Genomic DNA, 20,437 nt, shown 5'->3' on the forward strand with positions numbered 1-20,437 from the left:
ATCATCCTGCCATGCGGCTCAACCCACCTGCGTTCTGGCTTCATTCCTGTCTCCCTGCACTTGCTTAAAGTCGTGCCGGCGTCAGGATCTCCCTTCCTACCAGCCAAGAATCTCTTCCCTCTTATCTTCCCCGCTCCTCGAGGTAAAGGTGCGCACAGAGGGGCCCCCAAGGCGTGATTGGAAGGCTTGTGGGTTGCTATGGTTACTGCATCCGCCCGGTGCGGGACATCCCCAGGACGCCCAACCTCTAGGGGTGCGAGGTAGGAAGCTCTGGAGTGGCCCAGTGCAGGGGCGGGCAAGCCAGGAGGCAAAGCGGTTTCCTCACGCCTCCACCCCACCCACACAGTTGTCAAGGAGACAAAGCCCTTCCCTTCAGCGCTGCCTCCCTCCTCTTTCTCCTAGAGAAAGGGACAGTTGCATAGTTAGAGGCCAGGGTGGGCTGGAAGACTGTCCGAAAGGCTGGGTACTGGCGCGCTCCCAGCATCTCTCCCATCCAGGCTCGCAACGCCTGCGCCGAGACCAGGTCCCGGGTACGACCCGAAGCACGCGCATGCGCGCGACGGAGTTTTGCGCGTGCGCCGTTGTGACCCCAGAAGGCTAGGGGTACCAGCGCGGCGCTAACGTTGCGGCTGCGCAGTTGCGGCCTGCTGGTGGGGCTCGGCGGAGCGCAGTTCTACGCCTGCGCTGTGCTGGGGTAGGTGGGAATGAAACCCAGGCGGTAAGGGCATTGGGGCCGACTGGCCCTGGTCGCGCCTGCGCCTTGGCATGCGGGGCGGCCGGAGGCGGGGCCGAAAGAGGGGAGGGAGGGAGGCGGGGGGTGGGAACAGGCCGCAGAAGCCCGAGCCCTGACCCACCGGCGGCTGCGGCGGCGCCGGTGAGTGACCCGTGGCCCGACTCGGTCCCTACCCTCCGCGACCCTCGCTCTCCCTGCCGTCCCCCGTAGCCTCCGCTGTCTCCTTGTGATACGGGACCCCCGTTGCCTCCAGAACTCCCCTTAATTTCTGGCAATCCCCAGAGCCCCCACAATCCTCGCAGACCCTGACCCCTAATATTTGATCGTTCCAGCTCTTCCAGTGATACAGGAGCTCCCACCTCACCATTATTCCTGGACATCCCCTCTAAGGGCCCTTCTCATATCGGTCTTACAGACGCCCCGTTGCCTCCTAGAGCCCCTAGAGCGCCTCCTCTGCTCCAGATTCCCCCCCTTCTTGCTGCATCCCCCCTTCCGCATCTCCTTATCTTCATGCATCTAAGACCCCCCCACGAGGCACCCCCATCCTCCCTCCACTTCCTGTCCTCCCGTGCCCCCATTCTCTAACTCCTGCAGACACCTCCTCTCCTCGCACTTTTCCTCCTTTCCTTCCATCCCTCCAGACCCTCCCCCAATTTCTATCAACTCTTCAGCGTGGCACTTCGCGCCGCGCGAAGTCCGAGCCGAGCGCTCAGCCGGTATCAGCTATTCTTAGGCGCTTCCGACTTCCCCGGGTGCCCGTCGCCCCCGCCCGCCCCCCGCCCCCACTCCTGCCCCCGGGGACTAAGGAGCTCTCGGCCCGGCGGTCCGGGCGAGGCGGCGGCGGGGGGACCCCCAGCCCCAGCCAGCCCCATGCGCCCTTTGCCCGCAGCGCCGGCGCCCCCCATGCGCCAGACGGCAGGACGGCGGCGTCGGGGGGCGCCATGGCCTCGGCGGCGGCGGGCGAAGCGGAGGAAACCACCCGGTTGCGCAAGCCGCGCTTCTCATTCGAAGAGAACCAGATCCTGATCCGCGAGGTGCGCGCCCACTACCCGCAGCTCTACGGCGCGCAGAGCCGTCGGGTGAGCGTGGCAGAGCGGCGGCGCGTGTGGGACGGCATCGCCGCCAAGATCAACGGTATCACCAGCTGGAAGCGCACGGGCCAGGAGGTGCAGAAGCGCTGGAACGACTTCAAGCGCCGCACCAAGGAGAAGCTTGCTCGCGTGCCGCACTCCACGCAGGGCGCCGGGCCCGCCGCGGAGGACGCCTTCTCCGCGGAAGAGGAGACCATTTTTGCCATCCTGGGGCCAGGTGTGGCGGCGCCAGGGGCAGGTGCTGGGGCGGAGGAGCCCCCTGCGGCCCCCTCTTCACAGCCGCCGCCCCTAAGCGCCTGCCCCCAGCGCTACGTGTTGTCGGAAGACCGCCGGGAGGATCGACGTGCAGGTGAGTGTCTTCAGAGTCGGCTGTGTGCCTGCGCTGTTCCAAGCCTTTTACCTGTTTCATCAAAGCCTTGCTGCAGCCCTGTGAGGTGGATGCTGTCCTTCTCCCCATTTTATAGCTAGGGAAACTGAAGCTCAGAAAAATGAAATGACTTGCCTCAGTTCCGATAGCTAGTAACTATCAAAGAGTCAGGAATGGAACCAGACTTAGGAGGCCTGACTCAGGTCCACACCTGGGATCATCAGCACAGGCAGGATTTCATTAAATGCAGTGTCGAGTAGTGACTCTGGAGGCAGGCTGCCTGGGCTCCCATCACAACTTTGCCACTCAACTATGTCATCTGAGTAAGTTACTGCACTTCAGCTGCTGCATCTGTAAAATGGAGATAAAAATAGTCTGCACCTCAAAGGGTTGCTGTGAAGATTAAATGAGCTAATATGGGTAAGTTGCTTAGTTCAGCACCTCCTCAACTCTCATTGTTAGTTCTTGATAGAATCATCAATGCGGTGAGATGCATACTATTTCATAAATAAAAGACTCAGATATGTTTGGTAATTTTCCCAAGGTCATACCTTGGATAGAGGTGTGGAGAGCTGACTACAGAAACTTCCTGCTTAGCCTTGATTCTGGATTATTTCTTCTACAGCCGTTCCCTGAGCACCTGCCCCATGCTCGATGAGGTTGGGGACACATAGATGACTGAGCCAGTCTAGTAGGGGGGTGGGGAAGACAGTGATGACTTGAGGGAGCAGGGCTGGGGTAGGGGATCCTAGGGACTGTGGGAGCCCAGAGGGGGTTTCTGATTTCGGTGGGGAGGTGGGTATGGGGGGTGGTGTCCAGGAGGGCTTCCTGGAGGAGGGGACATCAGAGCTGAGATGCAAAGAGTAAGAATGAAGAAGAACTGGGAAAGTATTTTTGGTAGAGGGAACAGCATGTACAATGGCTTGGAGGCAAGAAAGCTTGGCCAATTTGGGAAACTAAAAGAAGTTGCGGGGAAAAGGGTGTAGAGTGGAAAGGTTGAAGACAAGTAACATTTTGAGATGAGTTCAGAAAGGTCAGCAAAGGCCAGACCATACTGGGCCTTTAGGCCAAGGTGAGGAGTTTGGATTTTATCCTGACTGCTATGAGGAGCCACTGAAGAGTCTGGAGAAGGGGAGGAACATGGGCATGATCAAACAAGACAGTTCAAGATTATGTGATTCAGAGAGGTTCATTCACCCACCCAAGGTCACACAGCAAGTAAGTGACAGAGTCAGGGCTCAAACATAAGTGTGCGTCCAACCCCTAGTCCATGGCACTTAACCACTGAGCAAGATTGCCCAGCAATAACAAGAGTTAATATTGACCAGGAGTTAATGAGTGTGCCAGAATTAGATTACACGTGGCTTGGAAGTCAAGGTCAGGAATTTGGACTTAATATTTTTTTGTTTTGTTTTTTGTTTTGAGACGGAGTCTCGCTCTGTTGCCCAGGCTGGAGTGCAGTGGCGAAATCTTGGCTTGCTGCAACCTCCGCCTCCCCAAGTTCAAGTGATTCTCCTGCCTCAGCCTCCTGAGTAACTGGGATTACAGGCGCCCGCCACCATGCCCAGGTAATTTTTGTATTTTTAGTAGAGACGGGATTTCACCATGTTGACCAGGCTGGTCTCGAACTCCTGACCTCAGGTGATCCACCTCAGCCTCCCAAAGTGCTGGGATTACAGGCCTGAGCCACCACGCCCAGCCTGGACTTGCTCTTGAGGGCATTCAGGAGGCATGAAAATCTCTTAAGCAGGAAGGTGACACAATCACATGGGACCCCTTGTTCTCAAACCTTGAATCAAACCTCAGTGTTTCCATCTGTGAGATGGCCCCATAGGACCAGAGCAGAGATGGCCAACTTACTTTTTCAGAAACTTGTTACCACTTCATTCACTCATTTAGCAAATATATATTGAGAACCTCATCCAAGGCAGACACTGTGGTAGGTGCAGGGAATAATGTAGAGAAAAAGACAAAATCCCCTTCCCTTATGGAGCCGACATTCTTTTTTGTTTGTTTGGTTTTGTTTTTTGTTTTTTTGAGACTGAGTTTTGCTCTTGTTGCCCAGGCTGGAGTGAAATGGCGCGATCTCGGCTCACCGCAACCTCCGCCTCCCAGGTTCAAGCAATTCTCCTGCCTCATCCTCCCGAGTAGCTGAGATTACAGGCATGCGCCACCATGCCTGGCTAATTTTGTATTTTTAGTAGAGATGGGGTTTCTCCATGTTGGTCAGGCTGGTCTCGAGCTCCCGACCTCAGGTGATCTGCCCGCTTTGGCCACCTAAAGTGCTGGGATTACAGGCGTGAGCCACCACACCCGGCCTGGAGCTGACATTCTATGTAGTTGGAGGAAACAGACCACAAAGAAGTCCCAAAACAGACTGTATACCAGGAGGTGGTGAGAACTAAGAGGATAAATAAGTCATATTCAGAGGATGGTGAGTCATGGAAGGGGGCTATACAGACAGGGTAATCAGGGAGGGCTTCTATGAGGAGGTGAAATTCAAGTAGAGATGGGAATAGAGTAAGCCTGACAGACATCTGGGAGAAGGGCACTCCTGCTAGAGGAAACAGCACGTGCAAAGGCTCTGAGGCAGGAACAAGCGTAGAGCATCCTCGATTAGAGCCTTGCACAGGCCTGGCCAGGCGCAGTGGCTCACGCCTGTAATACTAGCTCTTTGGGAGGCTGAGGCAGGAGGCTCACGTGAGGTCAGGAGACCAGCCTAACCAACATGGAGAAACCCCGTCTCTACTAAAAATACAAAATTAGCCAGGCGTGGTGGCACATGCCTGTAATCCCAGCTACTCAGGAAGGCTGAGGAAGGAGAATTGCTTGAACCCGGGAGGCAGAGGTTGCAGTGAGCCATGATCACGCCATTGCACTTCAGCCTGGGCAACAAGAGCGAAACTCCATCTCAAAAAAAAAAAAAAAAGAACCATACACAGGCCTGGCATGGTGGCTCACGCCTGCAATCCCAGCACTCTGTGTAGTACCAGCTCACACGCTCATTTACAAGTAGGGAAACTGAGGGCCAGCTGCGGTGGCTCATGCCTGTAATCCCAGCACTTTGGGAGGCCAAGGCGGGTGGATCACCTGAGGTTAGGAGTTCAAGACCAGTCTGGCCAACATGGCGAAACCCCGTCTCTACTAAAAAATACAAAAATTAGCTGGACGTGGTGGCACACACCTGTAGTCCCAGCTACTCAGGAGGCTGAGGCTGGAGAATCACTTGAACCTGGGAGGTGGAGGTTGCAGTGAGTCGAGATGGTGCTACTGCACTCCAGCGTGGGTGACAGAGCGAGACTCCGTCTTAAAAAAAAAAAAAAAAAGTAGAGAAACTGAGATCCAAAGTTTGCAAATAAATATGATTTTAACTTTTAAACAGTGAAGCCAGGCACAGGGGCATGCCTTTAGTCCCAGCACTTTGGGAGGCTGAGGTGGGAGGATTGCTTGATCCCAGGAGGGCAAGACCAGCCTGGGCAACGAAGTAAGACCCCATCTCTACAAAATTATCCAAAAATTAGCCAGGCATGGTGGCACGGTGCCTTGGTCCCAACTACACATGAGGTTGAGGCATGAGGATCCCTTGAACCTGGGAGGCGGAGGTTGCAGTGAGCCATGATCGCACCACTGCACTCCAACCTGGGCAACACAGTGAGACCCTTCCTCAAAACAACCAAAGACAAAACTCTTGCAGGGGCACTTCTGTGACTCCTGTGAGCCTTGTGGGCATGAAGGCTGGGCTACTTTCTGTTCCTTTTTACTCAGTAGACTGGAAAAGCCACATTTCTGCAATTCCCACATTCCTTATAAGGAAGATTTGCCACCCACACCCACACCCCAGGCCCACAGCCCTTGCCCAAGGAATGGTTAGGAGTATGGACTCTGGCCTGGTGTGGTGGCTCACACCTGTAATTCCAGCACTCTGGGAGGCCGAGGTACGTGGATCCCTTGAGGCCGGGAGTTTGAGACCAGCCTGGCCAATGTGGTGAAACCTTGTCTCTACTAAAAATACAAAAATTAGCCAGGCATGGTGGCACATGCCTATAATTCCAGCTCCTCAGGAGGCTGAGGCAGGAGAATTGCTTGCACTGGGAGGTGGAAACTGAGATTACGCCATTGCACTCCAGCCTGGGTGACGGAATGAGACTCCATCTCAGAAAAAAAAAAAGGCCATGGACTCTGGCCAGGAGCAGTGGCTCACACCGGTAATCCTAGCACTTTAGAAGGCCGAGGCGGGAGGATCATTTGAGGCCAGGAGTTTGAGACCAGCCTGGGCAATATAGCAAGGCTCCCATCTCTATAAAACAAACAAAAGAACGGACTCTGGAGTCAATCTGGGTTCAAATCCCTTTTCTGCATATCACTCCATGACACCTCTCTCTGAGCCTCAAATCACCTCATCTATAAAATGGGGCGATGATCATGGTAGCACCTACCCCAGAGAATGGCTGGGAAGACTAGGTGAAATCACGTAAGAGGGAAGCTTAGCCCAGGGCCTGGCGGGAGCAGGTGTCCTGTCACTGTCCGCTCTGCTCATCTCTCTCCCAGCCTCCCTACCTCCTGCTGGTGGCTGGCCCAGGGAGGCTGGACCCCTAGCAGTCAGGGTAGGAGGTGGCTGATTTGTTTGCTTGCTTGTTGGTTTTTGAGACAGGTTCTTGCTCTGTCACCCAGGCTGGAGTGCAATGGTGTGATCTCGGCTCACTGCAACCTCGGCCTCTGGGGTTCAAGCGATTCTTGTACCTCAGCCTCCTGAGTAGCTGGGATCACAGGCGTGTACCACCACACCCAGCTAATTTTTGTATTTTGAGTAGAGACGGGATTTCACCATGTTGGCCAGGCTGGTCTCAAACTCCTGACCTCAGGTGATCCACCTGCCTGGGCCTCTCAAAGTGCTGGGATTACAGGCTGAGCCACCGCGCCCGGCCTGGATGGTTGGTTTTTTGCTTTTGTTATTTTTTTTTCTCTATCTTCTCTCTTTCTTTGGCTGGCTGTTTTTGAGAGAAGAGCAGGGTGATCTGATTTGGCCAAGAAGCACGAGGAAGGAACATCTGAAAAAACATCCAAGCTGATGCAAGAGGCAGTGTGAGCCCTGGCCCAGGGAACGACACATGGGAAGACAGAAAGGAGGAGTTGGGGGCAAGCGCTGAGGCCCCATAGCCGTGGGAAGAGGCTAGACTTTCTCCTGTGGGTGCTGGGCGCTCTGGGGCCTGGGACCCAGTCAGCGCTGAGTCTCTGGAAGTCCTAGTTCTTTTCTCATTAAAGAAAAAATGTTGTGCTGGACATCGTTCTAGGCACCGGGTAAACAGAAGGGAGCAATACAAAGCCCTGCCTGATGGAGCTGACATCAGGAGGAGGAGACAGACAGCAGACACAGAGCCATACCGTGCCAGGTGGAGATAAGTGCTGAGAGAGGAATCAGGTAGGGTTAGGGGAGAAAAAAAGGAGGGGACGGGGCCAGCCTGAGCAACATAGCAAAACCCTGTCTCTACAAAAACAAAACAAAAATTAGCCAAGCGTGGTGGTGCACACCTGTAGTCCCAGCTATAGCTACTCAGGAGGCTGAGGTGAGAGAATCGCTTGAGCCGAGGAGGCAGAGGTTGTAGTGAGCTGAGATTGCACCACTGCACTTCAGCCTGGGTGACAGAATGAGACTCCGTCTCAAGAAAAAGAAAAGAAGTAGGCCTGATAGGTTTGAGGATCAGCAAGGAGGCCAGCGTGGCTACAGCCAGGTAACCCAAGAGGTAGGGATGGGAGCTGAGGTCAGGAAGGCGATGAGGGCAGATCGTGCAGGGCCCTAGAGGCCTCAAGGACTTTGCTTTTATCCTGAGTGAGGTGGGAGCCACAGGACGGTTTGAGCATAGAAACAATATCTGACTTGTGTTTTTTTAAACAATTATATTGCGATATAAGGCCGGGCGCGGTGGCTCATGCCTGTAATCCCAGCACTTTGGGAGGCTACGGCGGGCGGATCACAAGATCAAGAGATTGAGACCATCTGGCCAAAATGGTGAAACCCCGTCTCTACTAAAAATACAAAAATTAGCTGGGCATGGTGGTGTGCACCTATAGTCCCAGCTGCTCAGGCGGCTGAGGGTGGAGAATCTCTTGAACCCTGGAGGCAGAGGTTGCAGTGAGCCGAGATCGCACCACTGTGCTCCAGCCTGGGTAGCTGAATGAGACTCCATCTCAAAAAAAAAAAAAAAAAAGAAAAGAAAAAATATATATATGGCGATATAATTTCCATGCTATACAATCACCTCAAAGTATACGATTTGCTTGAGACCAGGAGTTTGAGACCAGCCTGAGGAAAATAGTGAGACCTCATCTCTAAGAGAAAATGAAATTAGCCTGTGGTGGGGTCACACATCTGTGGTCCCAGCAGCTCAGGAGGCTGAGATGGGAGGATTGCTTAGCTGGGGAGATTAAGGATGCAGTGAGCCGAGATCTCACCCCTGCACTCCAGCCTGAATGACAGAGCGAGACTGTGTCTCAAAAAAATGAAAATTAAGGCCAGGCACGGTGGCTTACGCCTACAATCCCAGCACTTTGGGAGGCTGAGGTGGGTGGATCACAAGGTCAGGAGATTGAGACCATCCTGGCTAACACAGTGAAACTCCATCTCTACTAAAAATACAAAGAAATTAGCCGGGTGTGGTGGAGGGCACCTGTAGTCCCAGCTGCTCGGGAGGCTGAGGCAGGAGAATGGCGTGAACCCAGGAGACAGGGCTTGCAGTGAGCCGAGATCGCACCACTGCACTCCAGCCTCGGCGACAGAGCGAGACTCCGTCTCAAAAAATAAAAAATAAAATAAAATTTAAAGTGTACAGGATCAGGCGCAGTGGCTCATGCCTGTAATCCCAGCACTTTGGGAGGCCGAGGTGGGCAGATCAGGAGATCGAGACCATCCTGGCTAACACGGTGAAACCCCGTCTCTACTAAAAATACAAAAAATTAGCTGGGCCTGGTGGCGGGCACCTGTAGTCCCAGCTACTCAGGAGGCTGAGGCAGGAGAATGGCATGAACCCAGGAGGCGGAGCTTACAGTGAGCTGAGATCGCGCCACTGCACTCCAGCCTGGGTGACAGAGTGAGGCTCCATCTCAAAAAAAAAAAAAAAGTAAAATAAATTGTAAAATTCAATGGCTTTTAGTATATTCAGAGTTACGCAACCATCGCCACGATCAATTTTAGAACATTCTTATCACTCCAGAAAGAAACCCTGCACCTCTTAGCCATCCCCAATCTCTCATCTTCCCCATCTTCCCCCAGCCCCTGGCAGCCACTCATCTACTTTCTGTTTCTATAGATTTGCCTTTTTTTTTTTCTTGAGACAGTTTCGCTCTTGTTGCCCAGGCTGGAGTGCAATGATGCAATCTCAGCTCACCGCAACTTCTGCCTCCCAGGTTCAAGCGATTCTCCTGCCTCAGCCTCCTGAGTAGCTGGGATTACAGGCACACACCACCACGCCAGCTAACTTTGTGTTTTTAGTAGAGACAGGATTTCTCCATGTTGGTTAGGCTGGTCTCAAACTCCCGACCTCAGGTGATTTGCCCACCTCAGATCCCAAAGTGCTGGGATTACAGGCGTGAGCCACCGCACCCGGCCTATTTTTATTTTTGAGACAGAGTCTTGCTCTGTTGCCCAGGCTGGAGTGCAATAGCGTGATCTTGGCTCACTGCAACCTCCACCTTCCAGGTTCAAGCGATTCTCCTGCCTCATCCTCCCCAGTAGCTGGGATTACAGGCATATGCCACCATGCCCGGCTAATTTTTTGTATTTTTAGTAGAGATGGGGTTTCACCATGTTGACCAGGCTGGTCTTGAAGTCCTGACCTCAGGTGATCCACCCGCCTCAGCCTCCCAAAGTGCTGGGATGACAGGCATGAGCCACCACACGTGGCCAAATTTGCCGATTTTGGACATTTCATATAAATGGCCCCTGTGATCTGTGGTTCTTTGTGACTAGCTTGTTTCCCGTAGCCTAACTGACTTGTATTTTAGTTGGACCCCTCAGGCTGCTGGTGGAAAAAGATACTGTCAGGGTCAGGGGTGGAAGCAGAGAGCCCTCAGGGAGGCGATGACTGCAGTGGTCCTGGTGGGAGATGCTGGCAGTTGGAGCAGGGTGGGGGACCATGGACAAAGAAGTTGGATGTATTTAATTTGAAGGCAGAGACGATAGCTTCTGTATGCGGATGGTGTCTTAGTAAACAAAACAGCGAAGCTGTTTAACCTGAGCAGCTGGGAGGATGGAGCTGCATCAGCTGAGATGGGGCTGGCTGAGGAAGGAGCAGGTTGGGGGAGGATCAGAAGCCCAGCTCCGAGCAAGTGAGTTTGGGGTGTTTTTCGACAATTGAGCGTACACAGCTGGAGACAGGAGTCTGGAGCCCAGGCGAGAGGTTCAGGCTGAGCCCAGGAAGCTGGGAGCCCCTATATGCAAACTGTTCAAGCCCATGAGCATGAATGAGACCCCAGGTGGGTACAGACTGAGGAAACCTACCAGGCTGGGGGCTGAACTGGAAAATCCTGCTGTCCTGGTTGGAGAGGTTCTCAGGGAAGTGTCCACCAGTACCCAGCCACCCCAGCACTCTCCCAGACCCCTCTCTCACTTCCTCAGGATCCAGCAGTGGGGTGCAGTATCCATAGAGTTCAGAGCCTCGTCAAATGTTGGCCCTTGTCCGGACGCAGTGGCTCACACCTGTAATCCCAGAACTTTGGGAGGCCGAGGCGGGTGGATTGCTTGAGGTCAGGAGTTTGAGACCAACCTGGCCAACATGGCAAAACCCCATCTCTACTAAAAATACAAAAATTTAGCCGGGCGGGGTGGCGCCTGCCTGTAATCCCAGCTACTCAGGAGGCTCAGGCAGGATAATCGTTTGAAGCCGGAAGACGGAGGTTGCAGTGAGCCGAGATCGTGCCACTGCACTCCAGCCTAGGCTACAAAGTGAGACTTTGTCTCAAAAAAAATTAAAAAAATTAAAAAACTGTTGGCTCTTACTGTGAGTGAGATGGGAGCTGCCTGGCCCAGCAAGGGACTTCCAGGACCCGTTTCCACTAAAGCTGGCACGACTCTTTCTCCTCTGGGTACAAAGACTGGCCTGCCATGGAGCTTCTCTTCCAAGGCATGATCTGACTTAGGTTTTAAAGGGATCATTCTGGGGCCAGGCGCGGTGGCTCACACCTGTAATCCCAGCACTTTGGGAGGCCAAGGCGGGCGGATCACCTGAGGTCAGGAGTTCGAGACCACCCTGGCCAACATGGTGAAACCTCGTCTCTATTAAAAATACAAAAAGTAGCCGGGTGTGGTGGCGGGCACCTGAAATCCCAGCTACTCGGGAGGCTGAGGCAGGATAATCGCTTGAACCTGGAAGGTGCAGTGAGTCAAGATTGCATCACTGCACTACAGCCTGGGTGACAGACCAAGACTGTCTTGGGGCTGGGGGGCGGGGGGTGAGAAGGATAGTTCTGGGTTCGGGTAGGGGGGAGGTGAGGGAAGGAGGGGGAAAGGGGAAATCAAGGCAGCATCGAGGGTCACTCACCCCTTACCTGTATTTCTCTCTACAGATACATCAGCCCACAGCAAGGGGGGCTCCAGCAGCCCGGAGCCATGGGCCCGGCCCTCCTGCACTCCCCAGGAAGGGGGCTGCCCACGGCCCAAGGAGCGTGAGTCCCCATCCCCTTCGGCCCTGCAGCCGGTCCAGCTGCCTCGCCTGGCCTTGTCTCCACCACCCCCAGCCCCTCCACTGCCACCCCCACCGCCACTGGCCCAAGTGGCACCCTCGCCCCCTAGCCCCCCACCCCCTCCTCGGCCTCCACCCACGCTCTCAGCCTCAGACCCCTCCCTGGACTTCCTGCGGGCCCAGCAGGAGACTGCCAACGCCATCCGGGAGCTGGCCGGCACCCTTCGACAGGGACTGGCCAAACTGAGCGAGGCCCTCAGCGCTCTGCTGCCCCTTCTGCCAGGAACCCCAGTCGACTCCCTGCCTCCACCTCTGCCCCCACCCCCACCCCCACCCCCACCTCCCAGGCCCATCCTGCCCCCACCAGCCCCCAAGGTGGAGATCACTCCAGAGCCCGTGTCCGTGGTGGCTGCTGTGGTGGACGGGGCAGTGGTGGCAGCCAGGGGAGTGATCATTGCCCCAAGGAGCGAGGAGGGGGCACCCCAGCCACCCCCAGCCCCGCTCCCTCCGCACGACTCCCCCCCACACAAGCGGAGAAAAGGTTTCCCTACACGGAAAAGGCGTGGCCGATGGAAATCTCCGTGAAATCTACTATCTATGATCCTGCCTGCACCCCCTCTCCCCAGCTTGGCGCGGTCAAGGGGGGCGATGCTCTCTGCCCATCCCAGCTGCACCCTAGCTCCCTGCTCCAGGGACGTGAGCACCCACTCCCTGTGCTAGCTAGTGCCTGATTCTCTGGGGGGGCCTCTGTAATGGGCCCCCCCAACCCCTTTCTCTGGTACAGTGCTGTCTGCCTGGCTGCCTCCCTTAACCCTGACTTCTAAGCCATCAATTTCATGTTATTTATTATTGCCCTATGTGGGGTGGGGAGGGAACCTCTCGGGTCTGCACATCTCCCCTTCCCTAACAGTTCCTGTTCTTGACTTGAAGAGAATCGACCCGTGGGGGACTCCCCACCTCCCCAACCCAGACTTTGGAGCGGGTGGGAGTTGTAAGACAAATCAAAATATGGATGACAAAGAGGATATAGCCGTGTATACCCCAGGGAGAGGAGGCGCCGAGTTCTGATGGGAGAGGTACAGGTTGGGTTCTCTGCCTACCACTGCTGTCTCTAACTTGCGGAGCTCAACCCCCTCCTTTCTCCCAGTGGTGACAAGATATCAATAAACTTATTTTTAATACAATTACTTGAGGCTCTGTCTGAGACAGGCCTGGGGGACCAGCACCTACACCTGCCCCGCCCCCTCCACAGGCAGGCAATCGGGAGGCTCATGGTTTTCCAGCTTTTTTTTTTTTTTAATTCTTAAAGCCATCAAGTCTTGTGTTTACATGAAATCTTATTCCTACTCATCCTTTAGATACCAGTCTAAATGTCACCTCCAGGAGAAAGTCCTAGATTCCTTCCCCAAGGCTAACATGGGTTTGCCTCTTAGAGTCTCTCTCAGTGTCCTGTGGTTCTTTTTCTTTTCCTTTCTTTTCTTTTTTCTTTTCTTTCTGTTTTTTGAGATGGGATCTCGCTCTGTTGCCCTGGCTGGAGTGCAGTGGCATGATCACAACTCACTGTAGCCTCAACCTCCCAGGCTGAAGCAATCCTCCTGCCTCAGCCTCCCAAGTAGCTGGGACCACAGGCATGTGCCACCATGCTCAGCTAGTTGTTTTATTTTTCTAGAGATGGGGTTTTCTATGATGTCCAGGCTGATCTGGAACTCATGGGCTCAGGCAGTCCTCCCACCTCAGCCTCCCAAAGTGCTGGGATTACAAGCATGAGCCACCACACACAGCTGGGTTCTTTTTCATAGTGATTCTAAATGAACAAAGGCCTTTATCTATTTAAGGCACATTTGCCCATAATGTCATGCAGGCAAGAACTGGTTCTTTTACTCTGCTGCAGGGCCAGGTAACAAAGTAGATAATCACCACCACTCTGGACTCAGACGTGGCTCAAGTACTGGTGCTGCCCTGGCCAACTGTGTAACCATTGGCTTCCAGTGTCCTCATCTGTAGAATGGACATAAAGATGTCAGAGTCTTTCTTCCTGTAATTAGATTATACTTTTCTTTTTTTTCTTTTTTTGAGGTAGAGTCTCCCTCTGTCGCCCAGGCTGGAGTGTGGTGGCGCGGTCTTGGCTCACTGCAACTTCTGCCTCCCGGGTTCAAGTGATTCTTCTGCCTCAGCCTCCCAAGTAGCTGGGACTACAGGCGTGTACCACTACACCTGGCTAATTTTTGTATTTTTACTTATTTAGTTAGTTTTTTGTTGTTGTTGTTGTTTTTTGTTGTTTTTTGAGACGGAGTCTTGCATCTGTCCCCCAGGCTGGAGGTGCAGTGGTGTGAACTTGTCTCCTGGGTTCATGGAATTCTCCTGCCTCAGCCTCCTGAGTAGCTGGGATTACAAGTGTGTGCCACCACACCTGGCTAATTTTTGTATTTTTTAGTAGAGATGGGGGTTTCACCGTGTTGGCCAGGCTGATCTCGAACCCCTGACCTCAAGTGATAGGGCTCCCAAAGTACTGGGATTATAGATGTGAGCCACTGCCACCGCCCGGCCTCATGTTTTTTTAATTTTTTTTTTTTTTTTTTTTTGAGATGGAGTCTCACTCTGTCGCCCAGGCTGGAGTGCAGTGGCGCGATCTTGGCTCACTGCAAGCTCCGCCTTCCGGGTTCACGCCATTCTCCTGCCTCAGCCTCCCGATTAGCTGGGACTACAGGTGCCCACCACACCAGGCTAATTTTTTGTATTTTTAGTAGAGACGAGGTTTCACCGTGTTAGCCAGGATGGTCTCGATCTCCTGACTTCGTGATCTGCCTGCCTCGGCCTCCCAAAGTGCTGGGATTACAGGCGTGAGCCACCGCGCACGGCCCCCTAATTTTTTAATTTTTAGTAGAGACAAGGTTTCACCATGTTGGCCAGTCTGGTCTCAAACTTCTGACCTCAAGTGATCTGCCCTCCTCGGCCTCCCAAAGTGCTGGGATTACAGGCATGAGCCACTGTGCCTGGCCAGGAAACTTTTCCTGATACACATTCCCCACCACAGTCATCACAAATTTTAGTTCATCATTTGAGTAAATTTAATATCTGCCTCCATCACCAGGCTGGGGCTTCTCAGGGGCAAGGCGTAAAGCCTGTCTCAGTCACTGCTATGTCCCCAGCATTTCCCAGCACGGAAGAGGGGTTGAATATTTGAATAACTGTCCAGCTTAAAAACAACTTCAATTTATGGCATTTTTCTGTGCCAAGCACCAAGCTAAGCATTTGTATGCATGTTTGCATTCAATCTGAAGGTACCCAAATAAAAAGAGACTCGAGGGGGTCTCCATTTTTTCCAAGAAGTTCAGAAACTTGCCCAAGGCCACAGCTGGTCAGAGGCCAATCCAGTCCACCTGAAGGCTGAATCTGGCCAGAAGTCTTAACTCCCATTAGTGTTTTGTACATAATAGCCCAAAGGCAACTTTAAGTGACATATTAATGTCCTCTTGAATGAGTCGATAGTTTTCACTGATTTTTTTGTAAGGTAACCACAGTACATGAAACCCATGACTGTGAACGTATTACCTAGGATGAGGCAAAAAAAGATAAATCTATTTTTTTTTTGAGACAGGGTCTTGCTCTGTTGCCCAGGCTGGAGTGCAGTGACGCAATCATGGTTCACTGCAGCCTGTTATCTCCAGGCTCAAGCAATCCTCCCACTTCAGCCTGATAAATCTTTTTTTTTAAGGGAGAAAAGTGTTCAAATACAGGTAGTAGACAAAATTGTGAAACCATTTTTAAATTGTGAAGTCTGGGTAACGGAATCAGAGCTGCTGCGGTTCCAGTGGGACGGGAGGAGAAGGGACAAGCAGCCCCTCACTAGACAAAACCACAGCCAACTGGTACGTCATTCAAATATTTTTGAGCACCTAACACGGACCTAGGCCCAGAGAAAGGGGCTGTTGTGGGTTAGAACCTGGAGACCCGCCTCCGCCCTTCCCCAAAGACAGCCTCGTCCCGTTCCCAGTGCCTGGGAAAGAAGAAGGGTCCTCACAGCCTGATTGGGCCTTCCAGGTAGTGAGCGCTCAACGTTGGGGAAAGGTTGGTCTGGTGTTTGCCCTTCCCCAGCAACTCCCTCCTCTTGCCTGTCACTTCTTAACCCCTTACTTTTCCCTCAAATTGGGGAGCAACAGAGGATAAGGGTCCCCCAAACGCCATGCTCCGAATGCACGTAAAGAGCCCCCAGAAAAAGGGGGGAGGTAGCCGGGAAGGCAGCGTGAATCTGGAAGGCCTCCCCCAGCCTCCCAGACGGCGGAAGTGCGTCACTTTGTCCGCCCCGCAGTGCATTTTGGGAATTGTAGTGAAGCGGGTGGGGGACGCCGAGCCCCCGATGGTGTAACCCTTTACAGACTAGAGCGCGCGGGCAGAGCTGGGACAGGGTTAGAGGGCAGCCAGTCGCCCCACTCCTTTAGCAGAGAAAAAACTGAGACAAGGCTCTGGCTCGGAAGCCCTTAGTCCTCTCCCTTCTCTGGCTGTGGCGGGCCCCACAGGCATATATCTAGGATTCCGGGGGGAGGACGAAGTGCCAAGTGGCCACCCCCACCCCCACCTAGTTGCCAGCTTCCCGTCCCTGTTCTGAAGCCAATCAGAGCTTCTCCGCCCCGCCCCAGAAGCTGCTACTTTCCTAATCCGTCATTGGCCCACCTTTGTTGGGCGGGGAAACTGAGGTTCAGAGAGGGCAAGACACTTTGCCTAAAGCTGCACAGCAAATCGGAGCAGAAGTTGGAAGCCCGGAAGCCTGTCCACCCACCCCCACAATTTCTGAATCCGGAGTAGCTCTGATCATTCGTATTGCATCCTCGCCTCCCACCTTTGTGTCCCAGCATTTTGCGGCGCGCTGAACTCCGGCCCCGCGGAGATAGTTGTAAGGGTTGCGCGGGGAGAGGCGACGACCTCCCCAGCCCGCGTCTGCCCGCCGTTCCCTTTAAGAGCCGGCCCCGGCGGGACTACGTTTCCCAGAAGGCTTTGCCGGCGTGTTATGTAACTTTCCCTGCGAAGCGGCCTCTGGGGCAGAAGAAGGAGGTGGAGGCGGCGGCGGCCGTTGCAGCGGCGGCGGCGAGAGCGGCGGGAGCCCGAGGCGGCGGCGCTCGCGGCCCATCGTGGGGCCCGAGCTGTGCGCCTCGGCTCGGAGCCCGGACCGGGCGGGGGCGCCGACGTGCCTCAGCCTGCCTTCGCGAGGGAGGCGGGAGTGAGCAGAAAGGCTTAGGGCCCAGGGGGCGGGGAAGGGGGGCCGGGCCTGGATCCGGCGGGGAGGCCGAGCCGGAGGCCAGACCGTGGCTCGCGCTGTCCCGGGGACGCGGATCGAACGTTGGCGGCGCGGATCGCACGTCGGCGGCCGGTGGAACGCGGGAGCCGGGCGGCGCGTGGACTGGGGCCATGGCGTCTGTGCAGGCGTCCCGCCGCCAGTGGTGCTACCTGTGCGACCTGCCCAAGATGCCGTGGGCCATGGTGTGGGACTTCAGCGAGGCCGTGTGTCGCGGCTGCGTGAACTTCGAGGGCGCAGACCGCATCGAACTGCTCATCGATGCCGCCCGCCAGCTCAAGCGCAGCCACGTGCTCCCCGAGGGCCGCTCGCCGGGGCCCCCGGCCCTTAAGCACCCGGCCACCAAGGACCTGGCGGCGGCAGCCGCACAGGGGCCCCAGCTGCCGCCCCCGCAGGCCCAGCCCCAGCCGTCAGGGACCGGCGGTGGCGTCTCGGGCCAGGACCGCTATGACAGGGCCACATCATCGGGCCGCCTCCCCCTGCCCTCGCCCGCCCTGGAGTACACTCTGGGGTCCCGCCTGGCCAATGGGCTGGGCCGTGAGGAGGCCGTGGCTGAGGGGGCGCGAAGGGCCTTGCTTGGCTCCATGCCTGGCTTGATGCCCCCTGGGCTGCTGGCAGCTGCAGTGTCTGGCCTGGGAAGCCGAGGCCTGACGCTGGCACCCGGCTTGAGTCCTGCCCGTCCCCTCTTCGGCTCCGATTTCGAGAAAGAGAAGCAGCAGAGGAATGCGGACTGTCTGGCAGAACTGAACGAGGCCATGCGAGGCCGGGCAGAGGAATGGCACGGGCGCCCCAAAGCAGTGCGGGAACAGCTACTGGCGCTGTCCGCCTGCGCCCCGTTCAATGTGCGCTTCAAGAAGGATCACGGGCTGGTGGGGCGAGTGTTCGCCTTCGATGCTACTGCCCGTCCTCCAGGATACGAGTTCGAGCTGAAGCTCTTCACCGAATACCCCTGTGGTTCCGGCAATGTGTACGCCGGCGTCCTGGCAGTGGCTCGCCAGATGTTCCACGATGCTCTGCGGGAGCCGGGCAAGGCACTGGCTTCTTCGGGCTTCAAGTACCTCGAATATGAACGCCGGCATGGCTCAGGAGAATGGCGGCAGCTGGGCGAGCTGCTTACCGACGGCGTCCGCAGCTTCCGTGAGCCAGCTCCCGCGGAGGCCCTGCCCCAGCAGTACCCAGAGCCGGCCCCTGCGGCTCTCTGTGGCCCACCGCCGCGAGCCCCATCCCGGAACCTGGCGCCCACGCCGCGCCGTCGCAAGGCATCCCCTGAGCCGGAGGGCGAGGCGGCTGGGAAGATGACCACCGAGGAGCAGCAGCAACGGCACTGGGTGGCACCCGGCGGCCCGTACTCCGCTGAGACCCCTGGTGTGCCCTCGCCCATTGCCGCCCTGAAGAATGTGGCCGAAGCCCTGGGCCACTCACCCAAGGACCCTGGCGGAGGCGGGGGGCCTGTGCGTGCAGGGGGCGCCAGCCCTGCAGCCTCCTCCACGGCCCAGCTGCCAACCCAGCATCGCCTTGTGGCCCGCAACGGCGAAGCAGAAGTCAGTCCCACAGCAGGGGCCGAAGCTGTCAGCGGGGGTGGCGGCGGCACTGGGGCGACCCCTGGGGCCCCCCTGTGCTGTACCCTGTGCAGGGAGCGGCTGGAAGACACCCACTTCGTCCAGTGCCCCTCGGTGCCCGGACACAAGTTCTGCTTTCCCTGCTCGCGGGAGTTCATCAAGGCGCAGGGCCCGGCCGGGGAGGTGTACTGCCCAAGCGGAGACAAGTGCCCGCTGGTCGGCTCCTCCGTGCCCTGGGCCTTCATGCAGGGCGAGATCGCCACCATCCTTGCTGGAGACATCAAGGTTAAGAAAGAACGGGACCCCTAGGCTACCACTGCCTCCAGGCTACTGCCCTCTGCCCCTTTGCCACCCACCGCTGCCGCGGATAAATTATTCCCTCCCCGACCCAGCCCAGTGCCACCTCTATCTGTGTACATTCTCCCTTCTTCCACCCAGATGGGTCCCCTGGGGTAGATGCATTGTGGGTGGGGGGAGAAAGCTTGTGGCTCCTGTCCGAGGGGGTGTTTGGGGTCCCTTGGCCCCTCCAGTTTCCCCCTGTTCTCCTTGGCTTAGCTTTGCTGCTGCTTGTAGTTGGGGGAGAGGTGCCCCCCTCCTCCTTGAGAAGGGACCTCCTGAAAACTCGCTCTTTATAAATGAGGCAAAAGCATTTAATTCCCACCCCTCCACCCCCCGCTCCCTTCTGCTCCTTCAATAAACCGAAAGATGGGGTTTTTTTTTTCCTTCTTGGTCCCTTAGTTGTGTGAGATGCTGCGCCCCCTTTGGGACTGAACTGGTCCTGCGAGGGCGAGGACATTGCGCGGTAGCCTCCAGGTGGCGCCCTGCACCCAGGCGGTCCCGCCGGCCGACCTTCAACAAGTGCGACCCACTGGTCACGTTTTAGCCATCGGCCCGTTTTCCAGATGAAAGGACTGAGGCTCAGAGAAGGGATGGCTCCTGCAGGGGAGCCACAGACAGGCTTGGGAGTAGATTACCCTTCTGTAGCTGACCCATCCCCTGTCTCCACCTGGAAGGTGGAGGACTTAGCGCCTACGCGGGGAGGGGAAAGAGGCAGCGGGAGGCTTCCTAGAAGACACGGGCAGTGGGTTCTTGCTGGGTAGAAGGGAGAATTTAGGGTAGACTGCTAGAGGGACTGCCCGAGGAAAGAGGAAATTTACCTCCCCGGGGTAAACTAACAGGATGCCTAGAAACAACTTGGCTACTTCTTGCCTCTGGTGGTGCCCCAGAGGCGGACGTTTGGGAAGCCCCAGCTGGACTCCTCACCCTCGTCTTGGGAGACAAGCCCCTTTGGCGGCCACCCTAGAGAGCAGAAAGGCACTCGCCCCGCGGCTGCTTCTGATGTGCGCGGCCTTGTCCCGCACCTGTCCGGGTGGCTTATCATTAACCAGGACTTCCTGCTCCCTGGCGTCACGGGGCGGGGCCTGAGCGGGCTGCGGCAAAGCAGGGGTTAAGAGGAGGGGGCGGCCCCAAGAGCCCAGCCCCCACCTCTGCGGCCTCCCCGGCCAAGCCGAGGTGGAGATTCCGGGAAGGGGGAATGCGGGGCTTAAAGGCCCGCGGATGGACAGAGAGATAGGGAATGATTGTCCTACCACCACCCAGCACTGTCAGACAGCTCTGGGACCCAAGTTTGCCCCCAGATGTCCTCGGGAACCCAGGGTTCCCATCACCTAAATCTGGAGGCCCCTAAAGTCCTGACCCATCAGCTCGGTTACCCAGGGGTCCC

The 20,437-nt window shown here is 56.0% G+C and overlaps 2 protein-coding genes across 4 annotated transcripts; both read left to right on the forward strand.

Moving 5' to 3' along the window:
• The first annotated feature begins 645 nt into the window (after positions 1-645).
• On the forward strand, positions 646-13,049 carry MYPOP (Myb related transcription factor, partner of profilin). Of its 3 annotated transcripts, none has more exons than XM_063620819.1 (3): positions 646-694; positions 1,623-2,173; positions 11,750-13,049. In XM_063620819.1, the coding sequence occupies exons 2-3, from the start codon at positions 1,675-1,677 to the stop codon at positions 12,448-12,450; spliced, it is 1,200 nt and encodes a 399-aa protein (XP_063476889.1). In that variant the 5' UTR covers positions 646-694; positions 1,623-1,674; the 3' UTR covers positions 12,451-13,049. The 3 variants fall into 3 exon arrangements, with proteins under 3 accessions (XP_063476889.1, XP_055105494.2, XP_055105496.2); XM_055249519.2 differs by lacking the exon at positions 646-694 and adding an exon at positions 791-874; XM_055249521.2 differs by lacking the exon at positions 646-694 and adding an exon at positions 813-874 and having other exon boundaries at positions 1,066-2,173.
• Positions 13,050-14,057: 1,008 nt separating this feature from the next.
• On the forward strand, positions 14,058-19,436 carry IRF2BP1 (interferon regulatory factor 2 binding protein 1). The gene has a single exon (XM_055251060.2). It carries the CDS (start codon positions 17,269-17,271, stop codon positions 19,021-19,023), a length of 1,755 nt encoding a protein of 584 aa, XP_055107035.1. The 5' UTR covers positions 14,058-17,268; the 3' UTR covers positions 19,024-19,436.
• The last annotated feature ends 1,001 nt before the right edge of the window (positions 19,437-20,437 follow it).

This window comes from Symphalangus syndactylus, chromosome 17 (assembly GCF_028878055.3).
Source record: "Symphalangus syndactylus isolate Jambi chromosome 17, NHGRI_mSymSyn1-v2.1_pri, whole genome shotgun sequence".
NCBI classification, from domain to species: domain Eukaryota; kingdom Metazoa; phylum Chordata; class Mammalia; order Primates; family Hylobatidae; genus Symphalangus; species Symphalangus syndactylus.

Bases quoted from the DNA above. Each gene is read 5' to 3' on its own strand.
- MYPOP (XM_063620819.1), top strand. From the start codon at position 1,675: ATGGCCTCGGCGGCGGCGGGCGAAGCGGAGGAAACCACCCGGTTGCGC. The intron at 2,174-11,749 runs GTGAGTGTCTTC...TTCTCTCTACAG, and splicing joins CCGGGAGGATCGACGTGCAG to ATACATCAGCCCACAGCAAG.
- IRF2BP1 (XM_055251060.2), top strand. From the start codon at position 17,269: ATGGCGTCTGTGCAGGCGTCCCGCCGCCAGTGGTGCTACCTGTGCGAC.